We start from the raw sequence: 15,445 nt of genomic DNA on the forward strand, positions 1-15,445 counted from the left end.
TGAGACGATTAAATCTAAAAGATAATATTACTGTCTTAAGGCCCATTTACACGCAACGATTATCACTTAAAATTCGTTCAAACGAGGGAAAGTGAGCAATGGTTACCTGTTAACGCCCAGCCTTGCCGTTTATCGCTGAGTTGGTCGTAACTTTTAAATAGCGGTCATTCAGTCTTTCAAAGGACATGATGGGAGGGGTGATTTGTTTGCCCAGCTAAACACAATGACTCATGTGCAAGATGACAATGGGTTTTCTTTGCACTAATTAAACACCCCACCCGGCCAGAGATTCTTTGCATAAACACAAGCCCACCTGAGCTAACATATACAGTGTTTCCTAAGCTATGGAGGGAAATGGCAAGGATTTCAAATGATTATCTTTACATGTAAACGCTCAGCATTCTAAAGGAAAAGTCGCCAAGTCCTTCATTCTTTCAAACGATTGTTGCGTGTAAATGGGGCTTTAGTCCACCATCAGAACTGCTACCCTCATTCAAACCATTCCTGCAGCAAAATGTGTACTTATTAACACGAAGTTAAAACCCTTGCAAGCACATCTTAATGGCATTTGTATGCCAACAGTGCATTTTGGATTTGCCCAAGGCAAAAGGCGCTCCAGGAGTTAAATAGCAGAGCCACGGAAGGGTTAATGCGATCTAATTAAATGGACTATTTTAAGTCTTGGCACTTTGTGCGCTGTACGATTTATTTCTCAGTAATGTTTAATATGCAACCTCCATCATCGAACAAAGCTATACAAATACCACTAACCTAGTGGGATCATATATGATCAATGATGGACTTGTGGTTATGCACATAATGAGAAACAAGATGCTTAAGAGAATTCAAAAAGCTCCTGTGAGACCAGGATAACGTTAAGTATTATCCAGGAACGGTTGTAGACCAACTCAGCTGGAGAGATTTGTGTTTAACAAGATGAGCATCCTTTAAACCAGCTATACAGTCAAGATCTAAGTCATTAGGACATGCTTTGGGCCCATTCAGACAGGCATATTTGCGGTCTATCACTGGAAACCAATTTTCTGTCTGATTTTTTATTTCTTTTAAGAACAACCTTTGTATAACCGTCTGAATATGGCCTTACTATTATGGGGAATACACTTCTGCTAGATATGCGTCTGATATTAAAGTAGTACAGTTTAAATAAAGGGCAATACCCTTTTTGATTAGTGTCTAGAAGTTTAACTTCTGCATGGACATGCAACAGTTAAAAGCCCTTTTTAGGTAGCGGTCCATATCGTATGGTGCTGAAAAAACCTTTAGGTCAAGTTCACATAGGATAGACAAAAAAAAAAATATGAAATTCTTCAGATCTAGCCTGGAAATCGTATTATATGAAGATGTGGCCTGCAGAGTTCATTATTTATACGGTAAAATTTTAAAGTATGCTGGGAATATATGCAACATGTATAATCCACTGCAATAGCATCTGAATACGGTTTGAAAAACAGGTTACTATATATGGTTCCTGACGTAAATACTGGTAAATGAAATAAACCAGAAAACGCATGCAGAAAAATCCCCACGAAGCCCACACAAAAATAGTTTATTATTTATAGCAGCCGTTCTACGGGTTCGTCCAATTGAAGAAAATGAGACAAGCCTATGGTACACAGAACTGCTGCTAGAAATAAGGCATCTGAATATATACAGCTTGATGCAGAGATGTAAATATTGCAGAACTCACACCAACTGATCTGTGGGGATCTAAAGTGACAGACCCCTACTAATCAAGATATCTATGCCATATCCCGAGGATAAACTGGACTTGCAATTTATGCCTCAGCTACCTAGTAGCACAGACCAAAGGATGTCTGCTTAGAAGAATAGTTTACAAAGTAGAGTTTTTTCCTGGGAAACCTATGGCCACATTCACATGGGCTGTAAACTGTCCTAAGAGAATGAGACAATTTAATCCAAGGCAGAACTCAGTGGCTAGACTTGGAGTTCTGCAGCAGATCTTGAGTCAAATCTGTGTGTGGCAGCCTGACACCAACTTCATGCAAGAACAGTTCCAAAAATACGACACGTCAATCCTTCCCCCCTTGCAGGATTCTTGTGTGGCAAAATCTGTCCCTCATAAACAATGTCTATATATTCCATCATGTAGTAAGCAAAAAACTGAATTATAGACCCACAAACATTAAGAAAGTACACTTACGTTGTGGCTCTGGCACCTTCACGTCGGGAGGCTAGACCTTCAGCAAGTAGAGATTCTGCAATGTTCTCACCGGATGTATCTAAGAACATCACAACCGAAGAATGAGTCAATGCTACATGCACCTACATCGAGTAAACCGAACATACCTCCGAATAGCAGATTATAAAAACAATACAGAAAATAAAAAAATTAAACTTCTGTTACTATGATTAACGTTTTATTTGATTACAATTAAGAAGTCTGATGTGACATAACCTCTGAAAACCAGGTGTTCCCAGTTTTGAGACAACCATATTGCAGTTTTTAGCAAACCATGAAAAAGCAAAAACACATGATTATGTCCATGGCTGAAGGCAACTACATGTTTTCAAGAGATAGGCTTCTAGCAGAAGTGCATAGTTTTGCGTTATATTAAATAAGACGGTTTACACTATTAAAAAGAGAAAAAAAAAAAGTTTTACTTGGCTCTAAACACAGCATTCAAGCCTTCCGTACCAGATACGCGCTCACAAAATACCTTTGCCCAGAAACACTGTTCCATAGTATCTTTCCTCATTAATCTTGTGATCCACAGTGAAGCAGACTTCTTTTCCAATAAGCTTTCTCCTCAGGAACTCTCGAGCTGGAAAGGCCCAAGGCTGAGAAGAAAAAATCAAGTTAAAAAACTTGAATGCAGCGTGTATGGTGTGCACTGTATTCTTCAACAAGGAGCACAGCTCATCTACTCAGAACATGGGCTTCAGTGGGTTTTTGAAGCATGATCAATGTAAACATTTCTGATCATTCTGCTACAGATAAAGCCTTTTAAATCACAAGCTTCCTCAGTTGTGCATATCTGATCTATTTATTGGAATGGTCATATTGTGGCCAATATATAAGGATAACCACTATGAGCCTGAGAGTATAGCTGAATAAACAGCTCCAATGTACATAGTGGTTTGTGAAATGCATAGGGTCGCCCGAAATGTAGTCATAACTCAAATGGATCCCAACAGATTTCAAGTTACTCCAAATGAACAAGTACCTGTTACGGACAGTAGTGTAGGAGTTCTTTTTTGGGTAAATTTGTTAAAAGACTCTATACAATATGAATTTTTTCCTTTTAAAATTTTCTTTAGTCATGTATTGACACCCAACCCTCTAGTGACCGCTCATGCACCTTTTTTTTAGCAGTCAGTAATGGGCTTTAATCTGACGCAGCACCTTTAACACTGCATCAGAATACCAGAATAAGTAAAATGGACAATTTGACCCTCAAAAAAAAAAAAGACAGCAATGTGGACAGAAGAGAAAAAAAAACAAAAAAACAAAAAAAAACAAAACACATATTCATGGTTCAATATAAAAAGGTTTTCTGATTTTAGAAAAACTGAAATAGTAGCAAGATAATACAAAAAAATGGAATTAACGTAAATCGTACTGACCAGCAGAATTAATTTTTAAGATATTTATAGCGCGCGGTGAACACCATAAAATATACAATTTTGATTAGTATTACCTCTGGAAAAGGGAAAAAAAAAACACTGCATAAAAAGTGATCAAAACGTTATATGTTCCCAGAAATGGGATCAATAAAGTCTAGAGCTCATCCCGCAAAAAATAAGCCCTCAGAGCTCAGTCGATGGGAAAAAAAATGTTAGGGCTCTTGCAATGTGATGACACAAAAGCAAATTTAAAAAAAAAGAATTATGTAGTGTGTACAGAAATAGCACCAAACTGTACAAACTTGATATTGCCAGAATTGTACTGACCCAAAGAGTTCTAGTATCACACATATTCTGCATGCTGAACACCGTATATATTGTTATAGGACATCCCCTGAAACTTACGAAATTAATATTGGTTTTGAAATTACATAAGAAAATGTTAAGGTTATCGGTTTTATACATTTATATGGTCCTGAAAGACCTTTTTGCTATTGTTTATTTTATAATATTCGCAAAATTTTCACAAAAACGGATTAAACATTAAAAATGAATAAAGATAAGTCTTCAAACGGCTTTTTCAACATAAAAATTTAAAGTTTTGGCTCTAGGAATGCAACAGCAAAAGACACCTGAAAAATTGTTTGGTCATTAGGCCTTAAAATGGGCCCATCACTAAGAGGTTAGCTGGATTTTATTAATAATCTTAACTCTTAATATGTATGTTACTAGTCTATTATATTTTAACATATTCAGGTCATTTGATACTTGTTGCCACCATGATTTTAAATAGATATTAATTAACTATATAGTCAATGACTTGTACTTGCCTTACTTTGGTTAATCCACACAAGTATTTAAGAACAATACCTGTAAGAGTGTAGCTCTCCCATAGATACTGTTTCCTTACTGCACATGTGCAAATCTTATAGCGCTGCAGAATAAGTTGGCGCTATACAAATAAAGATTATTATTACTGACATGTGCGCTATCCTTACTTCACTCAACACCTAATTTTCATGTAAGACTAAGTCATCTGTAGAATGCATGGCGTTTGTATAACTATTCTCTTAGGGTGCATTCAGACAAGCGTGGTTTACATGCTGCTACAGCAAGGTGTAAACCACGCTTCTATAGCAACCAATAGGTTGCCATGAAAGTGCTCACACAGCTTTTTTGCTAGCGCAGAATCTGCACTGGTAAAAAAAGGCAAAAAAAAAAAAAAGCACAGTGAGCGGTGACTAGCCTGTCAGCTCCCTGCTGAGGCACTGTCCATGGTCCTGACCACAGACTTCTAAGGGAGCCGCAGCAGCACGGACATGAGCACAGAGCAGCTCATTCATCACAGAATTCCTGCATGTCAGCAGGGTGGTTTACACGTTGCTGTAGCAGCGTGTAAACCACGCTCGTCTGAATGCATCCTTAAAGCTAGCTTCACATGGGCAGATTCCAATGGCGGGATCCAAGATTGGAATCCGGAGGATCTGCTGCAAAACGCGTGACTAGAAAAGCATGTTAAATCACTTTTACGCAAAGAATTTACAATCACTTATTTTTATTAAATTTTCAGGTTATAAATAATTTAAAAACATGCAAATATAAATCAACTTATTTAAATATTTTAGTAACGTTACATAATAAAACAGCAGGGGGGGCGTGACTCTCAGAAATCTAGAATCGGGAGGAGTCTCCACCTCCACATCCACAGTTAAAGGTTAAGTACCAAAGCACCAAGGTAAATCTACATTCGAAGCAAGAAATACTGGTGAAACAAGGCTGGAGAAAGCTTGGCCATCTGCTGATTTTTAATTCTGAGTCTTGCACCCTTCACATCTTCATTTTGCCAGTTGTGCATTTTTACCCAGCACTGAATGTATGGCACTATTTGCCGTTAATGACAACACGCAATCTGCCTCATTAGAAGCAGTTCCAGTTTACTTTTGTGAAGATCACCTTGGTTGTGTCAAGGACACTGTATCTCTTGTACTGTTTGTCTGTTACCATGCAATTCTGGAACAATTGTTATCGCGGTTGGAGGATGGCCACTGTCACAACTATCAGGGCGCTCTATTATGAGCACTGGTGGGGCAAAAACAAAAGTTATGTGTAAAGAAAGTCTGAACTTTGTAATGCTCCAATTCCTCCTCAACTTGATTGTGTGGACTCACTTCATCAGTTTCTTTTCCATTTTAGATAAAGTTTAGGTGAAACAAATATTGGCTTGCTGAATAAAATAAGTGATGTTAGGATGTATTCCTGTAACCACATGTTTTCTTCTGTAAAGCAGTACTACTTCAGTATCTATTCCCTAGGAGTTATGCATGCAACAACCCCTATTTAACTGTAAAAGGTAATTTTGTATTGATGAAGGCCGTTTTAGTAAAGCAATATATGAAGGACCACAGATATGGATATGTGAAATTCTATGTTTTTATTGCAGATTTGCTTCCACAGCAGCTGCTCTTCCACTCGCAGACAAGTCTTATTCAATGGGGCTAATCCATGTGCAGAAAATCCAACGCCGATTCTACATTAAGAAGTGACATGTCTCTAGTTACTCTTATGATGGGCATTTAAAACCCACACATATAGGACTACAGCCACCCAAATAAATAGAAGAGTTTTGGATGCAGGTTTTGCTGCGGATGCCACATCAATTCTGCAGAGGTGACAAGACTTTAGGTAGGCCTCTGAACTATCCAATTCTGCTTGGATTAATCCACTCCTTGTCTCAGTCTTCTACCCCTTAGGTTAGTTTCACACAAGCGAGGGCGATATCCATGTGAAAGCCCCAGTGATGCAAGGAGTTTTTGTGCATTTCATGAACTACATATATTGCGGTATGTAGGGATTTAAAAGCGCAGAAGGCCGTTACCTATCCCAGCAGTTGCAGCGGGAGGCCGGCTATCAGTAACAGCTGCTCCCGCTGCGGGATGGAGCGGGCTCAGCTTCCAATCCTGCAACATCCACAGGATATACGTTTGTGTCCTGTTGTGTTACCAGATATTGATTAAGCCTTCTTGGTGCTAATACCAAGCATAAATAATCTCGGTCTTGGGCACTATCAGTTTCCCAAGACTGTAGATACTACCGTTGTGGGGGTGTATTATCACCCTAAAACGGTTATTTGTTGCCTCGAATAGATACCAGTTAAGGCATCGCACTATACCTAGAAAGCACGATATATGGCATCTACATTTTCAAGAACCCTCTGAGATACACTTCCAGAGTTATTAATATTTTTCTTTATGTATTATGTGTGTCAGTCTTTGTGAGTACTATTTTAAATTTTAATTGCTTTATTAAAGGTTATGTTTTAAAGTCCTAACAGTGAAGGATTCACAGAGGCCAGCACAATAAAGGTCAGAGAAACTCAGACTAATATTGCCCTTGTTAAAATGAGATTGACTGCGGACAAGATGCAAGTTGCAAGAAAATTGCATGGTTCAACATGCAATTTTCATGCGGTGGGGGGTGCATGCAAATGCATTGTGACTTATCACCACCACCCCGCCCCCACCCCCACCCCCCCGCAGATAACAGTCACGTTTTCTTCGACTTTTCAGAAAAATAGGACTTTGCTGCATTTTGTGTGTCTCACAGCGATGCTGCAAGAGGGGAAAAAAACAAAACAAATATGAAAATAGACACATTGAAAACAATGGATTGTATTTACATGGGAGTTTTGTGCGTGATGCATGGGAAATTTGCCCATGTGAATCCAGCCTTACTATGCATCTCTATTTGAGAAACCACTAGCGCTTCTGAAGCAGTCGCTCACCGCACCAGAGATCCCTCCAGATGTGCCACTGAGCAACAATGAGCAGGTGCGACCACCCAGCACATTTACAGAGGTGGACAGAATAGAAGAAAGATGAAGAACTATTCTAACCTTAGTCCAGGAGAAGAAACGTTATGTGTTGGATTGCACCTTAAACAATATTTGTAGCACAACCCCTTTAATGAGACTGGTAGCCACCTCTATCAAAGAGCCCAGGAAAACATACTAATAGAATAGAGGACGAGATCCCATAGTCTCCTGCTTAGTAGAATTCTAGTGATGGAATGCCTATTTATCGGATACTTCCAGCATAGCCTGTGTGCTAAAGGGATTGTCTCACAAACACACGTTTACACTGCCCTTAGGCTCAGTTAACCATTTCTGTAGGCATGTTCCATTGGAGGAGCATAGATACATAATATAAGAACTAAGATGAAATATTTCTGCTTCATTCCCTATTGATTTCAATAGGTCATTAAATTAAAAAAAACAAAAAACTCTTGAACTCAATAGGGGGTCTCGGGGGGTTGGGAACATTTAATTCCATTTTTCCCGTCTCTCTGCTTCTCAAATAGAAAGAGAGAAATAGAAATGGTTAACTAAGCCTAACAGCAGTGTAAACTAGCCCTACAACAGCGTGTAATCACCTATGTGTGTGTATTTATACAGTTTATTGATTATCTGCTCACATGGCTGTGCGAGTAAAAACATCAGGCAGAGAGAAACCAGGGAATGCGGCAGAGAGCTGTTGTGAGAAGTACAACACTACTTCACTTTATTTTGTAGGCAGAAACATTTTAAAGTCATATAGGACTGTAAATGTACCCGTTTTGATAAAGGATGTATTGGATATGCAAATCTAGTACTGATTCTGCGAGTAGAGAGTTTTCTTCTGTAATGGAACAGATGAGACCTAGAACACATTACCATCAAGTGGTCTCTGAACGGGCTATTACCGTGTGTCCCTGACAATAAGACCCTGCCTTTTACCAATTTATACCACAATAGAGGCACAGCGTCTTATTCTCAGGGGATGCCTTAATAATACTTACCTAGCAGGTGCGGTCTGAGTTCCACAGCTCCGCCAGGCTTCCTGGACTCCTCGGCCGCCGATAGATCACCACTTCCTGGTTGCAGCGCTCATAAATCCCGCCTCCAGGAAGAGATTGCTTTGATTGGCCAGCGAGGGCATGTCTCTTGTGGAGCAGACCATAAGACTGCAACACACAAGGTGCTATTTCAAGTACAGAATGCCTTCGGGACTATTGTGTGACTGTTTAGGCGCACAGGGCCGATTTTCCTGGAATTCTGTGGCAAAATCCACAATGCACCTGCAGCAAAATGTATACGTATTAGGCTGGGTTCACACAGGGCAGAGTTGCCATGGAATGTCTGTGCGGACTTTCCCCACAGAAATTCCGCTGGCATTTTTAAACCCGAGACTAAGCAGCAAAGTGAACAAGATTTGAACAAATCTCATCCACAGGCTGCAGACAATCCACGTGTAAATGAACATGTGGTGCAGAATTCAAATCTGCGACTTCCATTGTCTTGCCATTTCCGCGGCGGGTCCTCTTCTCTCTATGGGGAGAAATTGCCACAGTGGAATACAGGCAGACAAGCTGCCAAAAGGCGCAGGTTTTGATGTATTCTTTCCGATGGGGAAATCTCTGTGGTCCCGTCCCGTGGGAACCCAGCCTTATAGGTGGATATGCTGGAGATTCAATCCTGCTCATTGACAGGGGTGAAAGCCTTGGAATTAAAGTATGCAGCATGTGAATTTATTCTATGGCACAGGTCAGTTTATGCACGGATTTTTTTCCTGCAGCACATAGATGAGATTTGTTAAAAATATCATCAACTTCTCTACTACTGTAATATTCTGCAGCTGGGAAAAGATTTGTCAAAAATAGCTTATTTTAGCATTTCAAGCTAAAAATCTACTGCATTGAATAGATTTAGGTCACATTATATAGTTTTTCTAGCAATAACAGACAATTGGGTTACAACACTCTTCTGTGCAGCCCACGACAATAGCCTTGCCTTATGGCCCTATGCGCTGGCTACAATGGGACTAACAATGTTACCAACAGTGTCTCAAATCTCAAAAATAAATACGTCTATTTTGGCTGTAGTTCCTTGATTAAACAGCAGAGGGCACTGTCCGCCTACTGTTAGGGCTAATGCCCATGGCCGCATTTATGCCGCATTCCCCATTGCGTAAATCCGCAGCAGAATAACGCAGCTCTTAGGTTCAAAAGAACCGAACAGCTCAGTCCTCACTTGCAAGATTCTGTCGCGGAATTATGCCGCAGGGGGAAAGAATGTTAAGGCATGTTCTATTTTACCGTGTTTTTCTGCAGCGGGAGGTCTCCATTAATATGGTATTAATGGAGACCGTGGAAAAACGCGGTAAAAAGAGTGTTTTTCCAAAATCTCCAACTAAGACTTTTTTGTTTATTCCTGCGGCGTAAAAACGCAGGCGTATCCCGCTCAGTCTGTGGGCATAAGCCCTTAGAAACAGATCAGACGGGATTGTATTTAACGGCAGCTGAAGGTTCAACTAAGGTATAGATACAAACTAACAATATACAATGCTTATACAGGAATGCAATAAGCTACTAAAATATTTTCCTAATCTAGTTCAGGAAAGCACAAAATGCTACAACCATGTTTTACAGTAGTATCGGTACAGCTTCCTTTCATTTTTATAATATATATATATATATATATATATATATATATATATATATACACTGGACGGGGGTGAGTATTTTCAGCTCCCGTTAAGGATCCGATCCATAAGGGGAGTTGAAACTATCTTTTATTTACTTCTCATTCACTTTAATGCGATCGTTGGTATCCGGTGGATACCCGCGGCCGGGGATAACAGCTCCATGATATCGGCTACCTCTGGTAACAGACGGCACGGAGCGGTCACGTCCAGAGCCTGCAGGGCTTTAATCCCCAGAGGATGAATGTTTTTACGTCCTCGGAGGATTAAAGCCCAGCACGTAAAAACACTATGGGCTGGTCACTAAGGGGTTAAGCAGCTGTGTTTGTTGTCGCTATGTAAGCAGTGTGACTCACGGTCAGCCTGATCACCTTCAAGCTGAACCGGAGTAAATATTACCTGCCAATCCGTACAAATGAGATGCAGATAACAGTTGTGTTTTGGAATAGATAGTAAACTAAAGCCCATCACGTCTCCAGGACCCCATAATACTCACTGCTCTTATACTGGTCGACTGGTTATGTGTCCTGAGCACCATAAACAATATTCCTTTTTGCTTAGAGACCAGTATACGCTGTTCCTTGGCACACACGGCAGTTGTAAGCAAGTTGCAGATCCAGTTACCCCAAGCTGTGCTTCACATCAGCCCTTAGGCCAGTTTGACATGTGCATATTGTGGCACACAAGATCTTCAGGTTGCAGATGACATTGCAACTGTATGGCAACAGTACATCATAATTGTTTTATCTATATTAGCAGTAATTAGTATTTATTAGCCAAGTGTGGATCTGCATTTTCCCAGTAGAAAACCATACCAATGAGAGCAAATAGAGGCAAAACCAGACAAAAAAGTAGCACGTGTTTTTAATACAAGACCACGACAATAGACAGCTAATGCAAGACAATGTAGCTGTCTGAAAACATTCACTTGTCTGGAGGTTAATTTATGACTTGAATGCCACTTTCAGAGGCCGTGATCCAAGAGGGAGCACAGGTCTTTCACAATTTTAACTTACCCTAAAGTCTTTAATCTGTATTATTGTGCTAAACATGTGGTTTCCGACTGGCACCTCAACTCAGCTTCTGAAGGCTGACACCCACTGGCGCTTTGGTCTCTATTGCACTGCGAGAGCAAGTGAAAACACTCACCCCACAGAGTAAGAAAAAGAGGCGGGATGACAGCAGGATATCGCTAGTCTCTTCAATGGGGCCAGCGGCAGCCCCATTGAAAAGATAGGGAGAATATTGCAGACTTTTGCCTCAGCTGTCACAGCTGTCACAGCTGTGGCAGGAGTTTCCTTCATCCCCACGGGGATGAAGGAATCCTCTGCCACAGCTGTGACAGAAGTACAGCATGCTATCCCATTGGTTTTAATGGGTTCAGCGCTGCTGCCGGACCCATTGAAAGCAGTGGTTTGTGGCAAACCCTGCAGTATGATTTTCGGGGGAAGGGCTGGAAATATAAGCCCTTCCCTGAAAACCATCATTAAGTGGTAAAGAGAAAAAAAAAAAAAAAAAAAATTGTACTCACCTCTCCACTGCTCAGACGAGTCCTCCGGCTGGCTCCCTGACACTGCTGTCCAGCACTTTCAGCAGGTGGGGATTTAAAAATCCCCGCCTCCTGAAAGGGCTGTGCTGATTGGCTGACAGCTCAGCCAATAACAGCTAGTGCTTAGCTATTCATTCATGAAGGAATTTTAGGCCCCATAGAACACTTGTAGATACCTTGAGCAGCCAAACCGCTAAAGAACCCCCACAAATGACCCCACTTTGAAAACTAGACCCTTCAGAAATTCATCTAAGGGTGTACTGCATATTTTGACCCCACAGTTTTTGAATGAATCTCAGCAAAGCAGAAGGAAAAAAAAATTACAATTGCCAAAAAATAAAAATCGTGTCAATTTAAAAAAACAGGTTCATTCGTATGTGTGCTGTAGAACCTGAAAACTAACTTTTTATTTACATTCATGCGATCGGCTCTATCCCTGGAGCAATTAACTGCTCTCTTCTCTCTCTCGGATGAAGGACATTATACACAGCACTGAGCAATATAGAGGAGATTCATGTAGCTGTTTAACAGTAAAACACTCAATAGCTGCAGCAGCATGTCTCTTCCTTATTTGCATATTACCCAGAGGAGCATGGATGGCCTTATAAGTCTCCTCACTCACCTTCTTGGTGCTCTTACTATGGAGTGATGTTACCCCTCCCGACCCACGTCTATAGGATTCTCACTAGCCAAGCCAGGATCCTACAGCACACTGATGAGGGGCAAAAACCCCCAAACAGTTGTCTGTGTATGGATTCTAGCTTTGTTTTCTATTCCCAATCATTGCTCTACAAACCTGTATAAAAAGGGTCAAGCATTGACTTGAAAGAATGCCAGAATCCAATAGGTGGCGCTGCAAAGGTATTGTTCCATCTTCCTTATTTTCTTCTTCCTCTCACACTCCAGCAATGTGTATTGGCAGCATGTAGTTAACCCATCAGTGAGCAGATTGTCTTCCAAGACAGATTTAGCAGGGAGTTCAGAGTGAGTGACCAATTCAGAAAGGGATAGGGGAATGAGGCCTGATAAGTGGAGAAAGCAGCATTTTTCCTCAGACTGAAAGTTTGATTTTCGTCAAAGCACCATACACGTGAAAATAATTTGTTATGGCATACTTGGGTACCATGGAAATTTAAATTATTGGAACAGGTACCAAGTCAAAATCAAAAATTAATAACATTTTTTGATAATCCAGTGACTGCCGCTAATTTTTTTTAAACAGTCACTAATCAACATATACACAGGAATGAAACCCTTCTATGCCTTACATCAAAATAAATGAGTGCTGCCAGTGAGAGCAGAGGCCTCGGAGCACCAATCAGTGGCCATTAGGAGTGTTTCCTGACCACTTAGTCTTATATTTTAAATAGGAATATATAGCTTATATTTTTTACTACTTAAAAGGGTCTTCGGAATTGAAACTACTAATGATCTATCCTCTGGATAGGTCATCAATAGCAGCAGGGGTCCTGGGCAACAGACCACAGCCAGTCAGCTGTCCAGACGCATGTACTGAACTGGATTCTGAAGGAAGCAGAGAGCTCTGTTCTCATGGTAGTGGCCAGGCTTAGTATTACATGCCAAGTTCCCATTGAAATGGATGGTCACTGTAGTGAGAACAATTTATCCAAATAGGTCCTCAATTGCTTATACCTAGAAAACCCCTTTAAAGAATACCAGAGCTTCCCATAAGGTTATTTTAAGATCTAAAGATTCTCCTTACCCACCCCTCTGCTGCTGTCTGCACCCCATTTCATGTCTACAAGTTCTGATTTTCAGATGGTCTTCCACAGCTTTCTGCTGTGGTGGTTTGCAGAGGAGCAGGAAGGAAGACCCCTAGTGGCAGCCAGTTTAAAAGCTTGATTTATAGTGGTAATACAATTTTTATTAGATATCTTACAAGATGGTATATGTGTGTGTCTCAATTACATGTGCACAAGTTTTCTCAAAAGCTAGGGCCACTTTAAAACAAGAAAGCATAACAATTTAAAATCAGAGAGTAAAAACGTAGTCTTTTTTTCTTATGGGGACTGCCACCTTATCTGAGCTGTAGAGAACTGCTTTACAGTACAAATTATGGGCCATTCACACAATGGACAGGAGAAGACCCACTGACTCCAAGAGACTGTTCTAGGCATGCCCCATGGCCTGTGCAGAGAGGCGGAGGAGGTGAACTGTGACCAACTATTGTAAAGGGTAGATCCTGTGTGATAATGAGATAACTGCTGACATTTTCTACACAGAACAAGGAAGTATCAGACTATTAGGCTTAAATGTCGGTGAGAAAAAGTGCATAATTTTTTTATTAAATCTAGATTAGGACATAAAAATCAAATTCAAGCCATATGAAGACAGTATGACAAACAGCATATTCAGATCACTTAGCTTGTGGTTAAGCACTTGAAGCCGACTTAAGGCCCTCATACACGTTAAACGAAAGGCATCTGAATCCACCGCTTTTACCTTCAGACTGTAGCCTGTGTAAGGGGGCTCCTGTCTACAGGAGTTTACCAGGGTTAGACTCTGCCAGCTCTCTGCAGAGACAGTGTACGCGCAGCGAGGTTACAGCACATGCCCGCGCATCCCACACACGATGTCATGACAAATGTAATTTATTTATTTTGTAATTCCTCACTATGTTTTAGAGCATGGTTGCATAAAAATCACCATCCATATGCAATGTATTGCATATGGACAGCATTTACATATGCTGCCCATACAAAGTACATGACTTATGCTGCGCGGTACGCCAAGAAATAGAGGATGCTGCAATTGATTTCTCACGCGCATCTACATGCAGTGTCTACACGCACATGGATCAATAAAGGTCCATTAACTTTCATTGACTGTGGCAAAAGCCATATCTTTCTTCCTGCAATTTATGAGTGTCAGCAAATGTTTTTTTGTTTCTTTTTTAGAATTTCGCATCACTGCTGCTCGCGATACAAAAAAAAAAAAAAAAAAAGGTTTTTATAGCAAAAACAGGACTTTCTAATGTTAAAAAAAATAAATAAATAAATAAAAATACCATCTCAACCCAAGTTTATGCGTTGGGATGCAATAAAAAGGAGGCTTCATAGGAAAACATGGGAGGTTAAAAAAAAATATATATAACACATCGCAGAAAGATAGAATGCCGCGATTTTTAGTTCTCGCAAAATCGCATGAGTGAAGACATCGCTAATGGGAAAGAAGCCATTGGTTTCATAAATCTGATTTTCTACTCTCTCGCATCATGTGATTTTATTGGCTGTGTGAAACTACCCTAAGGGGGACTCCCAATAGCCAAATTTAGGATGGGGCACGTTGAATTTCAATCCTTAATCCTTCTAAGTCTCAAGGAGAGAAGTCTGGTTGTAGCCTTCCACATCGGCCATGAAGCACAGGGACACTGATAAGCTTTTTTAAATAAACACATTTCAGAATCACACAAATTGTTAAACAAAAAGCCTACCCCCCTTAATGCACCTCCCAAATCTATGTTAGAGTAAGCCTTTTCCAATTTGAACAAAGTTGCCAATGGGGTCTTGAACCTTATACATTTCATGAGTGTAAAGGCGAGAGGACCACTTAGGAGTTACAATAGTGGACTATAATAGCTCTTCAATCGTATTTGCCTGGAAAACTCTTCTAACCCCTTCAGTGGTGGGTTTCTTACCACCCTGTCGTACCCACATGGGCAGGTCTTTTAAATAGGCCAATCATTTAATTTCAACTAATTTTCCAGTTGCATTCCAAGAGCCATAACTTTTTCATTTTTCCGTTAACACGGCCA

The 15,445-nt window shown here is 40.4% G+C and overlaps 1 protein-coding gene across 1 annotated transcript in view; it reads right to left on the reverse strand.

The window, feature by feature from the left end:
• SND1 (staphylococcal nuclease and tudor domain containing 1) overlaps window positions 1-15,445 on the reverse strand; it is a 572,988-nt gene that overhangs the window by 545,187 nt on the left and 12,356 nt on the right. The window contains exons 3-4 of the mRNA XM_066592191.1: window positions 2,700-2,820; window positions 2,183-2,261 (exon numbers count right to left, since the gene is read on the reverse strand). Of these exons, the coding sequence (XP_066448288.1) occupies window positions 2,183-2,261; window positions 2,700-2,820 (200 nt within the window). The remainder of the gene's footprint in view (window positions 1-2,182; window positions 2,262-2,699; window positions 2,821-15,445) is intronic.

This window comes from Eleutherodactylus coqui, chromosome 2 (genome assembly GCF_035609145.1).
Source record: "Eleutherodactylus coqui strain aEleCoq1 chromosome 2, aEleCoq1.hap1, whole genome shotgun sequence".
Taxonomy (NCBI): Eukaryota; Metazoa; Chordata; class Amphibia; order Anura; family Eleutherodactylidae; genus Eleutherodactylus; species Eleutherodactylus coqui.